A 21,270-nucleotide genomic window follows, 5' to 3' on the forward strand; every position below is an offset into this window, starting at 1 on the left:
AATTGCCAGCCGTCGTCACAATGTAAAACAATGTTCACATCCATGTATTTTTTAAATTAGCATGTTTGTATCATTACATAGTATGTTGTCAAGCATTTATTGAAAGCACAAATGGAGCATTAGGAGCTAACAAGTAGTTTTTTCACATTCAAAGCACTCTTCAGAGAGTGAATAATAGCTACATAGCCTGTAATGTATGGCGAGCTACCGCATTTACTCGAATCTAGGCCGGCCATGATTCTAAGCTGACCCCCGAATGTCCGAGTAAAGAAAAAAAAAAAAAGCTTACCTTGAATGTAAGCTGAACAAGAGTGAGGACAGCGTTCACAAATATGAACATGCCGAGCTCACTCTACATTATCCTCGCTGCTAGCCTCGTACGCTTTCAGGTGTGCGCAAGCTCGCGTCCGCACGGCCACGCATGCACAGACAGTGTGGCATGGCTCGTACGCATCAAAACGCGATACAATCTCAGTGAACAGCTCCTCTCTGTTATCACTTGCTTATCTTAGTTATCTCTGTCATCATTATCGCTGCCCCAGTCGACTCCACTGTTGAGTGGGCAGGCATATCGCACTACATTGGAGTTTGGTTGGCATTACCGATCTGGCCAAGTTGATAAGCGTTGCTGTGTTGCAACGATAAAACATATTGCTGAAAAGAAAACGGCTTACCTTCAAATTCCTGTGGCAACTTCTGGCACATGCCAGTCCGCCTTTGCAAAGAAAGTCCTTTGTGCTTTATAAATCTACTGATCTAGTTCCGACTTGCTTTTACTGGCTTCTCGGGCGGCCTCAACTCCTGGTGGATTCGTATGTTTTTACCTACAGCACCTCCTTGGTGACGGGCATGTGGTCCACTCAGAGCTACCCCATGAAATCCCCGTTCCTCCCTGTTCGTGGACCATGGTGGCTTTTCCTTGATGTTTTACTACTGAAAATTGCATTTCTTCAAATATCGCAAGTGCAAGTCTCCAGCACGCTGAAATTGCATGCTGTAGCTCTGCTCCTGCTCTCCTCCGCGCGTAGGATCACTTTCAGCTTAAAGCCATTTTTATCATGGAAATGATGGAGTTTTCATGGCCGCTGCATTCATTTGCTTGTAATTTATAGAGCACGGTAGCCTGCTGAGGGAATATGCGAGTAGATATCACTGATACAGCTCACTGTAAAAAAGGCAGCACTCCACAATTGAAAATGGCTGCTGCGACTGCGGAAGACGACGAGGAAACATGCTGCCATGGTTGCCAGCAACGAGTAAACTGCCGTTGCCTTGTAATGGCGGCGGCAGTTTCCTCAAAAAAAGAAAACAGGTGCACGTTAGAATTGGGCAAATATGGTATTGAAAATAGCGACTATTCTATTCAAAAACCGAATCGAACTGGACACTATTCAACTCATCATTCGAAAGTTTCAATTATTCGCGCACCCCTAATAGAAAAGCAGTGCTTTATCAGTATTTGTTGCTCCTGTCTTGTCAAGGAATAGGGCATAATGCAGGGAGCAGCTGTGTATAGCATCCACAGCCTGGGTAATTGCTTGGTGCTTAACGGCTTGGCTGCGTGCAGGCTAGAGATCTGGGAAGGCTTGACAACTGCTGTCGGTCAGCATGACGGTGGTGTCCTGATGGTGGTGGACACGGTGCACAAGGTGCTTCGTACAGAGAACGTTCTCCACCTTCTGGGCTCTCTGCAACAGACCGCTCGCGGCAACTACAAGGACGAAGCCGTAAAGGCTGTGGTTGGCTGCATTGTCATGACCAGGTGACTTTTAACTTTTTTTTTTTCTGCTATTGTACTCTTATTACATCTAGTGTTATTGGTGTTACTCTGGGTTGCTTGCTTTGCATTCACTCTGCTTTTGGTGCTTTTGTCCTTGTGCAGGTACAACAACAAGACCTACCGTGTGGATGACATTGACTGGACTAAGAATCCACAGCAGACATTCGAAACAAAAGAGGGACCCATCACGTACCTGAAATACTACAAGGACGTAAGTAAACATGTTTTCTGTGCAACAACTATAAGGCATATGTTGTTGAACCTGAGATTGCAAAATTGTCATCTACCCAAGTGTAGCGTGAAGCTATGAAGGAAACCCACCCGTAGGGGTGTCTCGGAAAGCTTCACAGTCAAATAATGTGTCCCGTGCCATGGATCCAATCTGGGACCAATGCTGTTGCACTTTTCTGGAGTGGTCGCTCTGCCATCTGAACTAATGAGGAAAACTCAAAGCACGGGACACCTCATTGTCCCAGTGCTTTGTGTTGTTAAGGGGGGACGCGGCAATTGAAGTGGTCAAAATTGTCAAAATTTTCGATTTTCCGATTTATTTTTTTTCGCAATCCTCGGACCTTCTTTTACCTAGTGGTGAAAAATCATAACAATATACGCGGTAGAAATCGAGAAAACAGCATTTTCCTAGAGCGCCGTTATCGAAAATTGCGAAAAAAATCGGGCCTCGGAAGGTGCCGTTGCACCGCGGATAGCTCGGCTATCTGATGACGCAGCGCCGCCATCTTGGCATCATCGTAAAGAGGAGAGATCGGAGCTCAAGATAGCCGCAGCGCCGTATTTCTCCCCTGAAAAATAACGCCAGCAAACGTGAGCGAAAAAGAAGAGAAGCGGCATCGTGATTGGGCGCAGTAGTCACGTGGGGAACATGGAGCGCTCCTATTGGCTGTTGTTCATTTGAATCGCCCGCGAAACACACTCGCGCGCATTGGCGCAGTAGCGCCTTGCGCGTTCCGTTCATTGTGTTTGCCCATCGTGGCAGCCAAACTACCCTAACGTGCGTGTTCCGTGATGAGCCCCAAAGGAGCGAAGTTCCGAACGGCCCACGCGTACGGAAAACGACGAAAGGCGTGGAACAGAAGGCGAAAACTACCCGCAGAAGCGGATGCCGCTGCCCGCGTCGACTAGGTGCGACCGGCGCACGCGGGTGATCGGGAAAGCGCGTCTGCGTGCAGTGCTGACGACGCGACCGCGTGCCGTGACCGTGGGCTGTGTTGACGACGCGACCGGGCGCGGTGGCGATAACGCGACCGTGGGCTGTGGTGACGACGCGCCCGCGTGCGATGGTGAACGCGCACCCGCGCGTGGTCGTGACGGCAATGTGACATCGGCGAGAGCAGACGTCAGGTCAAATATTCAGCTGCGGATTTCAGCTCCAGTTCTCACGAATGAAGAGATTGCGAAACGAGCGGTGACAAGAGCGGATGTTTTGAATGCGCTGTCATCTACCTCTGCAACAAAGAGGAAATTTCAGCTTTTGAAAGAATGAGAGTGTGCCGACGACGTGGTTCCCGAGTCATCATTTGCGGCGGGCTGCTAAAAAGGATGCACGACGTATCAAAAAGGCAACGAAGGCACATGAAACTGCTGTAAAGAAGCGAAAAATTATCTCAAAATGTAAAGGAAATGTGTCCTCACTGTCAAAGGACTACATTCCAGGCGGGTTTTAGGTGCCCAAAGTAAATATTTTTATGTTTCCAGCAAATAAAACTTTGGGCCCTGTTTTCTCAGCTTTCACTTTTTGTGCAGTTGCTTTCAGTAATCCCAGTGCAATTTCACAACGAATAAAGACAGAATCATTCTGTCTTTTGCACTTAGATTGTGAAACATTGATGAGTGCACTAAAGCTGTCCATTTTCATCTGCACCTCATTAAAAAATCTATAAAAAGTTTTTTGCAAAGGTCATTAGTAAGACAACATGCAGAGAAAAGTTCAAAAGAAGATTTTATGCTTATTTCGGCATTTAAAAATAAACCAATAGCTTTATTGCACATAATGGGCTTTTTTGAACATGCTGGTATGAAAATCTTGACAAACTTATGTGTAATTAATTAATTAATTTGGGGCATGACCATTAGAGGATGTCAAGTGTTCTAACTCAGGAACTATAGTAGATAGCTCAAAACTGATTTCAGTTATGATATCAGCATAAGAAATCATACCTACATGCCAAATTTTGTCAATTTTCTCCCATAAATAAAAAAAAATTTTTTTATTGCCACGTCCCCCCTTAACTTGGCCTCGCTCTGCAGTTTTCTAGCCTCTTGGTTGGCTTGGATGGTAGTCACTCTACCAAAGGAGGTGTTTTTTTGTTAAAGGTGTAAAAGGTGTTCTTGCATTCAATTTGCTTTTCACACACCCGTAGTAAAATTACATCAAACATTTCAAAATATGATTAATATGAGACATAAAAGACATAAAATAAATAAATATGAGACATAAAAGTGAATTCTGCAAATTTTATTACATCTGTAAAGAACAAATTGTGCTTGTTTATTAGTGTGTTCAATAATGCATGTCTAAAACTGCACACAACAAATTCGTTTTGTCAGCTATAGAAGTACCGTGTGAAATGGGATATAGCGATCTTTTCCCTGCCAAAATAAAAGGAAAAGAAAAAAGCTATATAGTTGAACCCACTTACAAGGATAACAATGAGAAGCTGCTGCACTGTCAACTTTTACACTTTTTCCATGGTGAAATAACCCGCTTACTACAATGCTCCGATGCCACATTATTGGTTATAACGATGAAGTCTGGCTGCGGAGTGTCGTGCTGAAAGGTAGTGAAATGCAAAATCCTTGAAAAGAAAAAAAGAAAACTAGAAATTGGAGGGAGCCGCTGAAGGATGGCCGGCTGCCCCAACAGCTGCCGCGCTCTCATTTTCCAGCCATCATCTTCTGTGTGCCGCTCTCCCGTTTCCACCCCTCCGAACACGAATGGACTGCGCCAACTGCGTGGCTCCCATATCGCTCACTGGCTCCTCATTCATCGCAGTTCTCCAAACAGCTAAAGGGAGGCGGAGTGGGAGCGAAGCAGTCTGCGATGTTCGCAGTGTGCACGTAGTGCCGGTAGCTTCATATGCGATCCGCTTTCTGTTTTGTTCACGTTGAATCAAGATATGTACGAATGTCAACTCACTCGATGCTGTGGTTGCAATTCCTTACTCCAGCGTCTTTCATCGAGTTTCTGCAGTCATCAAGCGAGATGTGTTAATTTTTACCTGTGTGCACGTGACACTGTGATTGTTCATTTTTTTAGTAAGCGAATGTTTACAAGCTTATATAGCTGATAAAACTACTATTCTTACTTCGTGTAGCTATCTGCTAATTTGTTATTACAATAATTCCTCGAATTTAGGGTGAAACTGCAACATGTCTTTTGTCTTCGCGCCATGCATTGTGGGTCGGCGTAGTCGATGCGACGAATTCCCAGATGGAGCAAGAGCAATCTCGACGTCGGACAGCGTTGGCAGAGTCCAGTTACATTGCTGACGGCAATTCACCGTCGCCTTCAAGAAAGAGGTGATTGAGTACGTGGAAGCCCACGGCAACCTGGCGGAACAGCATGAATTTGGAGTATCCGAAAAGAGCATTCGGTACTGGTGAAGGCAAAAGCAGCATATTACAACTTGCAGTAACGAAAAGGAAATGTCATTTCATGGGCGGTCCGCAGCGGACCGCAGAACTGGAAGACAAGGTTGCGGAGTTCATCCGAGAGCTGCATCAAAGCCCAAGAAAAGGTATCTGCAGAAGTTTTTACGGTCTTATACTTCCGAATTTCCGTGCTTTTGACATCAAGAAAAGGAGAACATTTTGCATTTTGCGCAATGTGTAGGTGCGACGTCAGTGTGTCGCACGGTGGCAGAGGTGACCTGAAACTGCATGTTTCCACGACGAAGCATCAAAGTGATGTTCGCACTGCTGAGCAGCAAGGCAACTTGGTGAACTTTCTTCGGAACAACTGCGACGACAGGTTATACGTGCAGAGTGCCTGTTTACGGGATTCCTCGTTGAACACAACCTGCCCCTTAAGGGGAGATGCGGGTCGAAAAATCGCGTTTTTTGCGAAAAGTTTCACTTTTGAGATTTTGCTTCTAAAATTATTTTTGGTCATTCAACTCTTATTTTCCTAAATATCAAGGCTGAATTCGAACGAGAAATTGGGGGAAAATCGATCTGCATCAGCCAAGGTAGCTCTCTAAGTCACAAATTTGCGCGCATAACGGCTGTTTTAGAACACCCGCCTCTCGGAAACTCGACGTCGTCCACTAGTGCGGTTTGTTCGGTGAGGTAGATCAAGCCTTATTCTAGCATACAGGACTGCCTCCAGTTTCGTATTTTGGTTAAAGGAAGCCGTTTCGAAGTCCGTTTTCAGCCAAGTTTCAGCCGATCCGGCCGTCCCGACTGGTCACGTGGTACTCAGCCCGGCTCGCGGAGCGCTTGAGACGGTCAGCGCTTGCCGTGCGTTCCTACGTTTCTGCTAGTCCGCAATGGATCACTCAAAGAAGCGTGATTTTCGAGCTCGAAAATTTGGAACCAAGAACAAGTACCAAGGGCGTCGACGTAGGCCGAAACGCAAAGCAACTGTGGAAGAACGCGACTCGCCTGCCGCTAGGCCTAATCAAGGCTGCGGGGATACGGTGGCTTGCGGGAACTGCGATGAGATCGACGACGCCGACGCCACGATCAAGTTTGTCAGCGCATCCGAAAAGAAGATAGGACATTTCAAAAACGAGAGAACAATGACTGGTGATAATTCCGTGAACGGAGTAATCTGTGACATCGGTGCGCTTACAGCAATGGTAAGCGGTGCCGTTTGTCCAACATGCCACACTACTGGACTCGTCGTCCGCGACGCCGCAAGCAAACGTAAGGGCCTCTCTGCGTTCCTCGAGCTGTACTGCAATAACAATGAATGCCCCGAGTCAATGCTTTCCGCCGCGCATAGCTCACGGCGTGTTGTGCCAGAAGGACATCCTATCGGCGCCAGTGCCGACCGGAGCTATCGAAGCGGCAGCTCGCGTGACAGCTTCGCCGTGAATGTGAAAGTTGTAGTGGCCGCGCGTGCGATAGGCATCGGACATGAACAGCTATCGCGTTTTTGCGCTATCCTTGGCCTGTCAACGCCCATGCATCACAAGAGTTTTATTGCAATTGGCAAAAAAGTTCATGCCGCAGCTGTCAAAGCTGTGCAAGGAAATCTCGAGAAGGCAAGGATTATAACAAAAGAGAAGGCCGGTGGAGCTGATGTTGCTGTCATGTATGATGGAACATGGCAGAAAAGAGGACATAAAAGCCATAATGGAATAGGCACTGCTGTGTCTGTGGACACTGGTTTGTGCCTAGATTTTGAGGTGCTCTCCAACTACTGCCTTGCATGTAGCCGACACCAAGACCTTGGTACGGAGGAGGAAATATGGCAGGCATTTCACAGTCCCGTTTGTGAAAAAAACACAGAGTGCTCCTCTCATGCTATGGAGACTGAGGCAGCTTTGCGTATATGGAGGAGGACGCCTTCATACGCGACACCATTGCGCCTCACCAAGTTTCTCAGTGATGGGGATAGCAAAGCGTACACCGCTGTTGCTGAGGCCAAGGTGTATGGTGAACTAGTTGTGGACAAGGAAGAATGCACAAATCACGTAGCCAAGCGTCTAGGCACTGCACTTAGGAAGCTTCCAACACGACTTCCACGTGGAGAGAAGTTGAAAGATGGCACAATTCAGAAGCTGCAGAACTATTATCGTATTGCTATAACCACCAATAGGGGTGATCTCCTGAAGATGTATCGTGCTATCTGGGCCTCGTACTTTCACTCGTCATCCAGCAACACCGCAGGAAGCCACAGATACTGTCCAGAAGGGGCGACTTCCTGGTGTAAACACAGGCGAGCTGAAGCTCTCGGGGAGCCTACACCAGATCACACCCCAATCCTCACGAAGGCTCAGGGGTTGGCTGTGCTTCCTATATACAAGCGCCTCACGGATGAAAAACTGTTGGTTCGCTGTCTACAAGGAAAGACGCAAAATGCTGCAGAATCTTTGAACAGCAAAATCTGGCTTCTTTGTCCGAAGACCAAGTTTGCATCTCGGACAGCAGTAGAAACTGCAGCCGCAATGGCTGTGTTATGGTTCAACAAAGGACATTCAAGCTTTGAACATGTCCTTCAAGAGCTTGGTGTACTGCCACCTGACGAACTCATCACCTTGGGCCAATCCCGTGACCACAGAAGAGTTCAAAGAATGTCTGCATGCGAGACAGCTGAGGCAAGGGCTCATCGTCGCCACGTGGCAAAGAGAGCGCGCCTTGACGACTCCATTCTCCAGTGCCGAGAAGGACAAACCTATGGTTCTGGATGTTTTTAAAGGCACTGACTGTGGAAAGGGTGGATTCTTCTATTACGGCATAAAGTTTCATGCAAATCTCACTGCAGTTTGAAGAATAAACATGTTTAGAACTTTCAAATGCGTTTTTCTCAATTTTCATTTTGAGGCAATTCAGACATGTCGTGCACAAACTTTCATGCATTTAAAATTGTCCTATCTTGACGAAATTTTGCACAGAGCATCTTCAAACACTCTAGAGTACTGATATCTATATAAAGTTGCAATATACATTACAGATTTTTTGTTTCGTAACTTGAAATGCTGATGGGGGAGATTTAAAATATAGATTTGGTACTCTCGATTTTTTTAAAAAAAGGTAGCATGTTATGCCCACATTTGAGGTTCTTTTCAGTAATATACTGCTCATGTGCAGCAAAATAAGCCATATTGGGATTCTGTGTGAAAATTTTTAATGAGCTAAAAAGTGTGCACAAAAAGCCCTATATTCTGTTATCAAATTTGTTGGAACTATGGAACTATTGCAGCTACAAGAAAACCAATTACAGCTTTGAAATCAGCATCACAAACTCTATTAATACCTAAAATTTCAAAGTGCTAGGTCAAGAAATAAAAAAAAAACTTTTTCGAGTAGCATCTCCCCTTAATGTCAGCGACCATGTTGGGCCTCTTCTACGGAAAATGTTTCCGAAATGTGACGAGGCGAAGCGTTATGGATGTGGACATAGGAAGGCAAGTGCAATTATAGGAGAAATGGCATCAGAGATGCAGAGCACGATGCTGGAGACCATCAAGCACCGTGCTTTTGCTGTTGCTGTCGACGGCAGCAACGACACTACTGCACAGCTGTACCCGATTGTGGCGACGTACTACTTCGAGGAATGCTGGCGCATTGAAAGTAGGTTACGCAGCATTCAGGACCTCTACGGGGAGGCGATGGGAAGAAAAATCGGGAACCTCGTATTGAAGGCAATGGAGACCTTTGACGTGCCCGTGTCAAACTGCATTGCGTTTTGTGCCACCACTGCAAACGTTATGTTAGAGGGAAAACTGGCGTCGCCACATTCTTAAAGGAGGCACAAGAAAACTTGGTTGTGATTGGCTGCCCATGCCTTCTAATCAACCTTGCTGCCGAGAAAGGAGCCATGTGCTTGCCGGCTAAGATGAGGTTCTTGTGAATATCTTTTATTACTTGGAGAAAAGCTCTAAACACTCTAAAATTAATCCAGAATAATATCATGGTTTTGGAACGTAAAATCCCAAATTCAAATAAAAGAAATGTATATCTTTTCCACACTCACACAATTGTGCATTCAGCACAGGTCACACCTAGACCTATAAAAACCCAGGACTGTAGGCAAAGCCTGTTGCTGGCTTGTGCCTCTTTGTTGTTTGTCAAAGTATTTCTGTTTGTGTGATCCTTGTTGGACATGTGAAGCCTCCAACGATCCTTTTCAAGGCTTCGGCACACCATACAGCTACCGGCACTGTAGCCCATCTTCTTGGCTATTGCAGTGTTGCTTCTTGTCACACCCTGGCTGTATCGGCTGATGACTTCAGCTGCGGCCCTCTGGACACAGTGCAGTGAGGCATGCTTAGTCTTCGGGGCTTGATCCCAGATCACGGAATGCAGGCTTTCACTGGCATTCTGAGTCACGCCGTTGCTGCACCACTCCAAGAGGGCTTCCCTACCCAGTCGCTTAAAAATTGGCTCCAGAGCTTCGCACACGAAGTCGGGCAGTCTGTTATTGTGTGCTGGAGGTCGCTCGCCCTTTGCCACAGCTTGGTTGTAGCTGCACCAGGATTCTAACCTTTCAGGGCAAAGGTCATGCTTGGGGTCATCATCAGTTGACATATGGTGCAGGGTAGCCTCAACTGCCCTCTTCATGCCTGGCACGTCATTCTTGTGACTCCTCAGCCTTAATCATTTGTAATCTTGATCCTGTCCTGGGTGAGCCGTCCCTTTACTCCAAGTGGCTCACCTTGGGCCTTCTTTTTGTCAACCAGCCCACGCAGGGCTGCTCCCATGCGCTTGTGCACGCGATTGATGCAGTCTTTCTTGTCTATCTTGATGAAGCTGTAAAAAGCTTGCTCGGTCAAGGCAGGGTATGTCCTGCTGTCACCATCGGAGAGCATTGTTGTGTAACGCAGCTTGTACTTGTCAAGCGGTCTCTGAAACATGAGCAGTGCAGCTTACACCTCCATTTGCCCAGCATTACATTCAATGTTTTTCTGGCACTCTGGAAGATGTTTTGTGTGCCAAGCCACCTACCCTTGCTCATTGGGTTTTGGACCATGTGAGCAGCCCAAGCAAAAGTTTGACAGCACGACGTGGCCAACGACGAGCCCGGTGTACAGCTCAATGATGCACCCAACAGCGATGTGCTAACTGCGGCCGCGTGTCAGCCAGGTTCCATCATAAATGACATCTATGTTCCCTGGTGAGTTTCCCAAGTCCTTGTAAGGTTCCTTGATTTGGGCCACACTTGCAGCCTCACAATATGCTGTAGCACTGCTGCACGCTTGAACCATCATGTTCATACGGCCCTGATAGGTCATGTGGTGTAAGCCACGATGAGAAATGTTTATTGCGGCAAATAAGTCGGAGAGGGCTGTTGCTCCCTTACTAATGCTCTACATGGCCTTCATTGCTCGGACGTTTACTTGGAACAGCGTTATTGTTGCATCACCAGCCACTCTTGGGGAAGGAAATCGCTCTTCGCGCATGCCACATGTGGAGCACTCCGGCACAAGTTTAGCACAGAGCCTGTACTCCTTGGCGGGGTCCTTCGAAAACATCAGCGTTTTCTTGCTGCACACGGGACACTGCATAAGTCCAAAAAAGTCTTGTACCGCAGATAAATCCATGATTGAATATTTCGTTCCGCTGTCGTTGACGTCCTCTTTCGTGTCAACACCCAGCAGCTCAAACTTTTGCTCCGTTGCAGACTGCGACACCAGGCGCATTTTCGCCTTATCGGTGATCGCTGCGTGCTTGCTACTCTCTTCGGTCGTAAAGAAAACGGTTCTAGATGGTTTGTGCCAACACGCGAGGCGTGGGTGAACGAAGTGTTGATACTAGACATACCGAGTTGCAGCTCGGAACTCGATCCGGCAGAACCTTCAGGCAGACCAACAACTGGCAACCTCGGGTGCATGACAGGCCTATCTGTCTTCTGTCGCGCATTCCACTGCTGCCTTCGCCGAATGCTTGATGCGTAGTAGTTTTCAGACGATCTCCAGCCATTCGGGCAGCAAAGAAGATACCTTATCGAACGTTTTCGAGAAGCGAGCGGCTGAACAAACGTTCACAGCGGCGCAATAAAGCCACAGAAAGAAACACACAGCGCGCACGAGAGAGACCAGCCTGTCGGGCACGTGAGAATTTGCACCCAAACGGCGCCAGACCAATAGGAGCGAGATGCGTGGGGGGGTGCGTGCTTTGGCCAATCAACGGCACAGGCGCATCCTTCAGAAATTACGCAATGCCATTTTGAACCGGCGCAAAATATGCACAAGAAAAGCGGCTTCCAAACAAGCTCAAAATGGCCCCCGCCGGCCAAGGCGTTTGCAAATGACGGCGCGAAGTTCGAACATTTTTGGCAATTTTTTGCTGATTCCGCGGCCATCCTGGTCTGTACAAGTGTGTTCTTGATTATTTTCCGATTAAATTTAGGTTCTAGATTTTGCGAAGGGATTCTTGAATGTATAAACGTAGCGAAAATGCACACTTCCGAAAATCAACCTTTTCGAGATTTTTTTTTGTCATTTGAAGACCCACGCCTCCCTTTAAATATGGTCTAATGAGCATTTCATGCCGATTAGGTTGAAATTTGGTGGTGCACGACAGAGCGTATAACTTGTATGCAGCAATGAGTGCTGTACAATACCTGCAAGCCTTGTTGTCCTTATTTGCATGTCTGTTCCCTTGCGTGAAGTAAGGCTTGCTGATGCATCAGGCTGCCACGTCTGCCTCACACAAGTCTTCTCTCTGTGCAGCACTACCAGAAGGATATCAGGGATCTTAACCAGCCTCTGCTTGTGTGCCGTCCTAGAGAGCGAGACATCAGGGTTGGCCGCACCGACAACCTGTACCTCATTCCAGAGCTGTGCTTCCTCACCGGTAAGTGGAAGGCATTGTTTCACCTGTACAAAGGGTGAGGGACGTGGGTCCTTGGCGCCAGATTGTTCTGTAAAAATAAAGTTCCTGAACTGAGCTGCATTGCTAGTTATACTTTCACCTGTGTGAAAAGATTATCTTCTACACATCTTAACAAGACGTAGCTCACAAATTTTAAGTGTAGTTGTAAATTCTGCGCTAAACCCTGTGTAATTAATGGGTGCTAATTGAACAATGAGGCTTAGTAAAGATTGGGGCGGGGGTGGTATTCTCATTTGTTAACTTCAAAACGTACAATCACTTTCTCGAGGTTTTGTGTGATTAGCCACAGATCCGTCGATACCTATGGGCAATGGCATTTGTGGCACTGAGTTAATCATGCCATCATAGCAAAGCACCTAGAACGCTACCACCCGTAGAAACAAGCATGTCTAAGCACAGTCGAGCCAAATATCTCGGGAGTGATGGCATCCTTGAGAATGAATGACCGAAAATACCTTCAGAGATCACGGCTGAAAGTGGTCTTGTTCTGAAACTGCCTGCACACTCAATGACGATGTGTGCATTTCATCATCCTTGCGGAGAAAAGCCACTTGCTGCTTTGCTGTCTCATCGCAGGACTTACGGACGACATTCGCTCAAACTTTAGCATAATGAAGGACCTGGCTAGCGAGATGAAACTTGACCCTGCAAAGCGTGTGGCCAACCTCCAGGAATTCATGCGGAACATGAACAGGTTTGTGGATGAGTGTTTCACAATTTCCCCTGGGTTCGAGATCGCACGAGCACCTGCCTAATTTCATTGTTGGTTTAGTTGCTGAAGGTGTGCATACCTAATCCTTTCTCGCTTACCAGTATTTTAAGGGGGGACACTGTACTTGAGAGAAATGTCTAATTTTTTTCATCTATTAAAAAAGAAACTTGACATTATGATTGAGTTCTTTATGCTGATTTCAAAAATGTGATTATTGTTGTTGCATGTCAATTAGCATTGGAGATAATTAAAGTTAATTACGCATTGTTTGAAGGTGGAATAACAACAGGAAATTTTTATTGGAGAGCTACTATTGGCACATGTCTAGATACTAAAAAGCATAAGCTTCACAATGGTAGGAGTACTTTTTTGATATGATGATTTTTAGCCAAGCTGTAGCAGTTTGAGTTTCAATGTTGCAGACACACCCACTTTATGCTCCAGTTTAGTGGAAAATTAAAAATTTTTGGATATGTTATTTGAAAATGCACTCCTACCATTGTGTGCTCTACAGATTGAGTTACATGTCACAACAAAAATAGCAGTGCTAGCTGCTCTGAACGCAGAGTTATTGTTTTTTCAAGTTCACAATTTCAGCAAACTTTTTATTTAGAGAAATCAGTGAAAAACAAAACAAGTCCAATTTGAGCCAACTGAAGCAAAAATTGTAGAATATTTGCAACTATTTACAATTCTAATATTGTCAGTAGGCACCAGGCATGTAGTCCTTCTGTTTGGAATCGCCTAAATGCCGCTTTTTCAATGCCCGCTGCATGCTCTCTGCAGAGACGCGCTTGCAAGCTGATGCTGTTGCTCTGCGGCGGTCCTTTTCTGCCATGCGTTTAGTGGCTAGGACTCCAGCATTGACCTTCAGTTCCTTCAGGATTGCTGATGAGGCTGCTTCATTTCCTGCATTGAATTTCAATACAGCCTCAGCCACAGCACCTTGCACAGAAAACAATGATGCATGGCACTCTTTTGGTGAATGTGCCCATACAACGGAGTGGAAACTCTCATTACTATTCTGTGTTTTCCCCCTTTGGCACCGCTTGAGAAGCTTCTCATCCGACAAACGTTCGTAGATGGGAGAAAGGGCCTTGCAGACATGTGGCGGCAAGTTATAGCGATGCTTGGGGATTGGCTCGCCTTTTGCTTGGGCTGCATTTTGCCGACACCATGAGTTTTGGCCTATTGGACACAAACTATGATTTGACACTTGGTCATTAGAGGTGACATGGTGATAGGTGGCCATGACAGCTCTGTGCATGGCCTTGATGTCACCTTTGTTGGACTTCAAAGCCCAGCCGTAATATGAAGTAAGCTTGGCAACCAGGTCACCAGTCAGTTTTCCCCTGCCACCAAGGCTTTCAGTTCCAGTCCCCTTTTGCTTGGAAATAAGGTTACGCAGTGCAGTTCCCATCCTTTTCTCTACGTGGTTGACACAGTCTTCCTTGCTGATGGGAATATAACCATACACCTTGGCTTCCTGTAGGGCGAGAAAGGTGCGGCTGTCGCCGTCCGAGAGTATTGTGGTATATCTGAGGTTGTTTTTTTTTCAGTGATCTTTGAAAGAGCATTAGACCAGCTTCCACTTCCATTTCTCCAGATTTTTTATTTGAGTTTTTTTGGCATACATGCCTCTCCTTCCACGACTGGTATGTTGGGTCTCCTTCTTTCGGTCCCCGTTCGCACGCCGCACAAAAATTGCTCAGAACAACGTAGTCAAGCACTAACCCTGTAAAAAGCTCGATGACGGCGCCGACGCAGATATGAGAGGAATGGCCACGTGTCATCCAGGACCCATCATAGGAAACGGCAATGTTTCCTGGGTCGCGGTCGCCAAGCTTCAGTTCGCTGTACAGATTGCGCACAGCGAGCGCGCTCGCGGAAACGCACTTATCGGCAGCTGCAGTTGCAGCGGGCGTCAGCTTCGACTTCTGGTGCGCCTGCCATGTCTTGGTATGCATGCCACGGGTAGATACATTCATGATCGCGAATATGTCATTCAGCGCCGTTTGCTGATTTCCAGTGCTTTTCATAGCGCGCGCGGCAAGAATGTTCACGACGAATGGGTTGCACGTCGTTCCGCTGTTCGCGCGCGGCGAGCTCCACGCCGACACGCTATCGCCGCAGATCTCGCACGAGGCAACCATCTTTATCGCAAGGCCATAATCGCGTTCATCTTTGCTCATCGACGCATCGCCACCACATTTTTTGCACTTGAAAAACGACAGCAGAGTGTTTATAGCGTCGAGGCTCACCACAGCGAAGCGCGTATCCATCACATCCGAGCCTTCCGCGGTGTCGTCCGAGGCAGTGGCAGCGTCGGCCGCACAAACGAGAAGCTCTGATTTTCGCTTCGTAGCTGGCGTCGATGCAAGATTACGGAGTTTTTCCTCCGCATCCTTCTCAATCTTCGACAAATCAGCGGGCTCCAACATGACGGTGTCGTGCCGAAACGTCTGTGGAACACGGCCGCTGTCGGAGCCGCTTCCACCCGCTAGGCCTATTCCACAGTCGTCCTCGGCGGCGGCTTCGGTGGCGCTTGGCTCGGGAAGCAAACTGTCGTCGAAGCCTTCCGACGGTGATCCGCGCTTCTTTTGAAAGTTGAACAACTTTCGTTTCTTCTTTGGTCCACCGAATTTGTGCTTCGTAGCAAACTTTGGCGATGAGTTCGGCATGGTTGCGTTTCTACCGTGTTGCGAACAATCCGCACGCTCGAGCAGCCGACAGTCGACAATGGGAATCAGCCAATGGCGGGCGCGCTCGCTGTCACGTGCGTTCGTAGACGAATAGGATCGCGTATCGGGACCGACTTTTCGCGGGCTTTTTCTTAGTGGCCGCTTGGCGTATGTAGTAGCTGTGGCGCGAAATATAAAGAAGAAACGCAGCTCTTTCAAACGAGACCAAGATGGCCGCGATCAGAAACGTAAAACGGCAGCTGCGCGTTCTTGAAATATGCCAATTTTTGCGCGTCAGTCGACGAATATCCTGGTCACACACGTCATCTGAAACACTACTGTGGCTAAAATATCAATCCGGGAAGCGTAAAAATTTGCCAGATTATGTAGCAGTCACTGCAGAATCCGATTTTAAGGTAAAAGAAAAATCGATTTTTCCGCGATTTTTCGCTTTCTAAGACCCGTGTCCCCCCTTAACTCTTTCCCTACCACGGCACTAGGCATCGTTCACCGGTGAGCGAAGTTTTTGAGCGCGCATTTTAAAAAAACCGCTACGCCCCTGGACTTGTGGCGCCATCTCGGTGATTGTATACAAAGTAGAGTTTCTGTTTCTGCATGGTTCACATTTTTACCGCGCGGCGGCGATTTTTAAAGGGCGCGCGAGCTCAAAGGTTGATGAGCACTTGAGCGGGGCGATGGCGTCGACATCCGAAACCGCGCGCGCTCGGAAGATCGCAGTTTCGCGCGATCCCGACGATCCCGCAAGTGATATTTTGGACTTGTCGAGCACAGATGATTCCGACATCGATGTCGCGTCGTCGGAGTTCAGCTCAGATGCGGAAGATGCTGCCGATCAGCCGGGAACATCAGCTGTTACCCGCAGGTAAGTTTCGGATTCGCCGTCCGCTTTGTTTATGCATAGCTAGAGCCGGTTCAATGGCCGTGTTGGTGCCCAAACTATTATTTTCTTTATTTATAGAGTGTCCACTTCATTTGGGAAAGATGCCCTTCCACCAGCTCAAAGAAGTGTGGAGTTTCGACCCCAGAGAGCTCCGGGCATCGACCTCGGGATGATGCTCCGTAGCGGTCCGAAGCGGCTGTCGCGAGCGCTCGATGTTTTTCGCCTTTTCTTTACGGCGGAGGTCATTCACGCTATTTGTGCAAATACTAACAAGTATGCATGGATGCACATCATCGAGAAACCGACCTACAGTGAGAAGGATGGTTCTTGGAAAGAGGTAACCCCAGCGGAAATGATGAGGTTCATCGCCCTGCTGTTGTACATGGGAGTACTGGAACTGCCGCGGCTGCATATGTATTGGAGTACAGCAAAATTGTTTTCCGGGCTCCTCCCTCCAAACATTATGCCAAGGCGACGTTTCACCGCGCTCCTGGCCATGCTGCATATTTCTGACCCAGATACAAGCAACGGCGCTGCCGCACAGAAGCTAGACAAGGTGTCGTGGCTTCTTGAGCACATGAACGACTGCTCCGCGTCATTGTTCCAGCCTTATCGCGAAATTTCAGTCGATGAGAGAATGGTAAAATCCAAAGCGCGGTCTGGAATTCGGCAATACATTAGAGACAAAGTTGTGAAATGGGGCTATAAATTATGGGTTCTTGCGGACCCAAAAACTGGCTACACCATCCAATTCATAGTGTACACAGGGAAGCGTGAAAAACCTAGTGCCAATGGGCTGGCCTTTGATGTGGTCACTAAGCTTTGCGATAAGTACCTGGATCGTGGGTACATTATATATATGGACAACTTCTATACATCGACCTCTCTTCTTGTGCACCTCTTGGAACGCAAGACACTAGCGTGCGGCACAACACGAAAAGATCGCCGGGGATTCCCCACAGAACTGAAAGGCGTCACTTGGGAGAAGAGAGCGAAAAGAGGAGACGTCCGTTGGCTGAGAGACAAGGGAGTCTTGTATCTTCAGTGGAAAGATCGACGTGTTGTGCATATGGTGAGCACTGCACACACAGCTAACTCGCACGTGCTTGCCAAACGGCGAGAAAAGAAGGACGGAAAGTGGCAACAAATCTCCATAAAAAAGCCACAGCTCATTGATGAGTATAACGCCGGAATGCTTGGAGTCGATAAATCCGACCAACTCATTGCCACGTACAATGTTTTGAGGAAATGCGTCCGCTGGTGGAAAACGTTATTCTTCCACTGCATCGACATCGCAGCTGTGAACAGCTACATTATTTTTCAAGAATATCGCACGCAGCATCCCCAAGCATCCGAGCTTTCTAGGCCTTCTCGGTATGACCAGCTGGCCTTCAGGACAGAGCTGATTGGACAGCTCCTAGAGCTAGAGGACACAGCACCAGTTCATGTCCCTCCCTCGCCAGCTGCACCACGCACAGCTGCACAGCACAAGCCTGAAAGAAAGGACGTCCGCCGAAACTGTAAGAAGTGCTATGAAGAAAATAAAATTCAACACAAGACGAATGTGTTCTGTCGCACATGCAATGTGCATTTGTGCTTCACAACGAGAAACTGTTTCGGCGACTGGCACACCAATCTGGCTGACTGAAACATTTGTGGCTCCAAAAGTTATTGATCTGCAACTTTCAATTTTTGTGTAATATTGTGCTATGGAGTGTTAACTATTTTGTATATGTCATAAGCTTTATAGAATTTTTTTCTCAGAAAATATAAGCTAATCATTAAGAATGTTTGCGGTGAATTTCATTAAAGCTTGTGTTTGCTAATTTTTATTACGCATTTTGTTATAACAGTTTTCTTTTCGAAATGTGCTTTTTCAATGTGCATTTAGTACACGCGTTTTGGAGTATAATATTGTACCATAAGTTAATCTTTTCCTTGAAAAAAAAAATCGTAAATAGGACCTATCAAGAACTTGAATATTTTACTATGCGTCATGCAATTTTTCATAACACAAAGAGTACTTAATGTATGGGTGTAATTTTTTGAAGAAATGTTGCCTAGTTATATACCTACAATTTGTATATTTTGAAATCTTGCTAAAATTTTTTTCTGCCAGAGATATTACTCCGTAATCAAATTTTTTTTTGAAATTTTCTTGTTTTTTTTGTTCAAGAATTTTTTTGTGTAAATAATTTTTTTTATATGTTGTTAAAATAAATAGTATTCGAAAGCACGTTCATTTGCCTTTACTTTTATGTACTGCATGACACTTTAAACTTAGTAGCTGTTGCACAAAAAATTCTTAACTAAACCATACAAAAAACAGCCAATTTCCCCGTGGTAAGGAAAGAGTTAAGGCACCCGTGCTAGCAGTTCCTCCGGACAGGTTATCACATCTTTTATAGTTACTAGGGGTGCGCGAATATTCGAAAAGTTCAAATAATATTGAATAATATATTTTTAATATTTGTATTCGATTCAGAAATAGGTAATTAGAAAATGTTTGAATATTCGGTTAGATACAAACATTCAAATCAAATCGAATATATTGCTGGTTGTGCGGGAGCAAACATGGTTCTTAGCATTTGTTTCTATCTAATCTAAGAATATTGGGGCAATCTGCGTAATTTTGCAACAATTTTGTGCTGCTAGCAAAATTTCGCCTGTAAAGCTCACTTGGCCGCTAAACACTAGACTGTGCGGAAAGCTCGCAATACCAAGGGGCACCGGTTTGCGGACAGCTAAAGTGCGCTTTTTTTTTTTTTCAGTGCCACTCAATGTTGAGCTTATTCCTTGACAGCAAGTGCGATGAGTGACAACTGGCACAGGGTCAAATGCCTCAGATTTTACGGTCATTTGATGCGGTATAAGACATGCTGGCGAGGAGAGCTAGTGGGAAATGCCAAATTTTTCAAGTTAACATGAGCCAAATACATAGTGTTTTAGTATAATGACTTACTAGTCTAGTTTTTTTAACATTGACAGTGAAATTGCAGTGCTCTAGTATAAGTTAGCCGAACTTATTAATAAGTGCATGTGACAATGTAATTGCAATGTTCTAGTATAATAAGTTAGCCCAACTTGCTGATAAGTGCCTGTGCATATCATCATTTCATATATGATTCAATATTCGAAGCTAAGTATCTGAGCACCCCTGGTACTGATGAAGTTCGAAATTACGATGTTGCGGCCTAAATGTTGTGGTGGTCCACCCTTTCCTGACGTTATTCTTGGCTTTGTGTGGTAAGCACTTAATGCACAAAACGCTGCTTATACCAGCCCCTGCTGCACAACGATGTCAAATATGGAGATGCTGTGGGGGTATTTGGGAAGCTTTGTCGCACTGCTTCTGTTTGCTGACTTTATGATTTTCTGCAGGAATCCGCAGGTCATAAAGGAAATGGGCCAGTGGGGTCTGAAGTTCTCCGAGAGCCTTGTTGAAATTGATGCTCGTCAGGTTCAGCCCGAAAGAGTGATTCACGGAAACAACATCAGGGTAATTTGCTACTTACTTTTCTCTTCTCTTGTTTTTTAAAGGCAAAGTGTTAGATCGCTGTTCATTGCAATAAGAGTAGATATATATAACCCTGTTAAAATTGTTTCTAAATCCATATATTATCTGTTAATGCGTTAAATCTAAATGAAAAATCTGAATTAGATGAGCCAGCTGGAATAGGTAATGCTGTGCGCTTAGCTTTTGCTTGGTGTTGCATTTCCTCTACTCGGCTGCGGTTGCATGAAACAGTTTGATTCAGTACGAGACACCTGGTATGAGTGATCGCTTAACCTCTTCACTTGATTACGCCTTGGTGAAAAAATGGGCAAGAATATGCGCTTATGTGAGAAGCATGCCTGTATCGATGAAGACTCACTAATGGCGTACTTGCTGCTCCTGCTGCGGCACTGTGAAAGAAGTTGCGAGGCTTTAAGTGTTCCACAAAAGTGCTGTGCAGGAGTTTTAACAGGTGGCAAGCACCTATCACTTGCACAAGATGATTATTGCCATTTTCACGCAGAGAATATGAAGGTAATATATAGTAAACACCGTAAACACGTTTGTTTTTAGTCTGTTGGATAATGTGACATTTAAAGTCTAGATTATTTTTTTCCCCCTCGTGAAATCTGAATGGGATAGTGTACTTCTGTGTTAACAGGATTTAGCCATAACCCAGTGACTATGGAACTCTCGTCTACGGCCTTTTCCTTTCTACACTTATATAGAAAAAATTCATAGCAGCAACATTTTATTCTGACCCCCCCCCCCCCCCCCCTCTGTATCTTTCAGTCCAACGTAAACCCTATGACTGCCGACTTCTCAAGGGAAATGCGTGACAAGACGATGTTCAAAGCAATACAGATTCGGTCGTGGGTGGTTGTGTGCACACGTCGTGACATGCAGAATGCTCAGGACTTCGTGCGTGAGCTGATGTGCGTTGGGCCGCCGATGGGAGTGACCATGCAGCAGCCACAGTTGTACGTATCTAGATTTCTTATTATTTGAATTGAATTGAACTGCTTTTATTTCATCCTGTTTGGTTATGTAAAAGGAATATTGTGCTTTTGGTTTGAACACCAGAGGAACTAGCAGTGTCAGACATAGTGTACGACATATTGAAAGACAAAAGTTTGATGGATTTTTTTACTCCTTAGGGGGATGAATCAAGAATTCCTT

The 21,270-nt window shown here is 46.1% G+C and overlaps 3 protein-coding genes across 6 annotated transcripts in view; all 3 read left to right on the forward strand.

Annotated features, from left to right (window-relative positions):
- Nucleotides 1-21,270, forward strand: part of LOC135915472 (piwi-like protein Siwi) — a 46,833-nt gene that overhangs the window by 10,972 nt on the left and 14,591 nt on the right. For all 4 annotated transcript variants that reach the window (XM_065448558.1, XM_065448560.1, XM_065448561.1 and 1 more), the window contains exons 7-12: nucleotides 1,568-1,762; nucleotides 1,883-1,991; nucleotides 12,139-12,262; nucleotides 12,878-12,995; nucleotides 19,977-20,094; nucleotides 20,884-21,071. In XM_065448558.1, the coding sequence (XP_065304630.1) occupies nucleotides 1,568-1,762; nucleotides 1,883-1,991; nucleotides 12,139-12,262; nucleotides 12,878-12,995; nucleotides 19,977-20,094; nucleotides 20,884-21,071 (852 nt within the window). The remainder of the gene's footprint in view (nucleotides 1-1,567; nucleotides 1,763-1,882; nucleotides 1,992-12,138; nucleotides 12,263-12,877; nucleotides 12,996-19,976; nucleotides 20,095-20,883; nucleotides 21,072-21,270) is intronic.
- LOC135915473 (uncharacterized) lies at nucleotides 6,096-8,160 on the forward strand. Its single transcript, XM_065448563.2, has one exon. It carries the CDS (start codon nucleotides 6,286-6,288, stop codon nucleotides 8,158-8,160), a length of 1,875 nt encoding a protein of 624 aa, XP_065304635.2. The 5' UTR covers nucleotides 6,096-6,285.
- Nucleotides 16,683-18,758, forward strand: LOC139056160 (piggyBac transposable element-derived protein 4-like). The gene has a single exon (XM_070534123.1). It carries the CDS (start codon nucleotides 16,765-16,767, stop codon nucleotides 18,241-18,243), a length of 1,479 nt encoding a protein of 492 aa, XP_070390224.1. The 5' UTR covers nucleotides 16,683-16,764; the 3' UTR covers nucleotides 18,244-18,758.

Source organism: Dermacentor albipictus, chromosome 2 (genome assembly GCF_038994185.2).
Source record: "Dermacentor albipictus isolate Rhodes 1998 colony chromosome 2, USDA_Dalb.pri_finalv2, whole genome shotgun sequence".
Classification (NCBI taxonomy): domain Eukaryota; kingdom Metazoa; phylum Arthropoda; class Arachnida; order Ixodida; family Ixodidae; genus Dermacentor; species Dermacentor albipictus.

What these genes read in the sequence shown, in the direction of transcription:
- LOC135915473 (XM_065448563.2), top strand. Translation starts at nt 6,286, where the DNA reads ATGGATCACTCAAAGAAGCGTGATTTTCGAGCTCGAAAATTTGGAACC.
- LOC139056160 (XM_070534123.1), top strand. Translation starts at nt 16,765, where the DNA reads ATGATGCTCCGTAGCGGTCCGAAGCGGCTGTCGCGAGCGCTCGATGTT.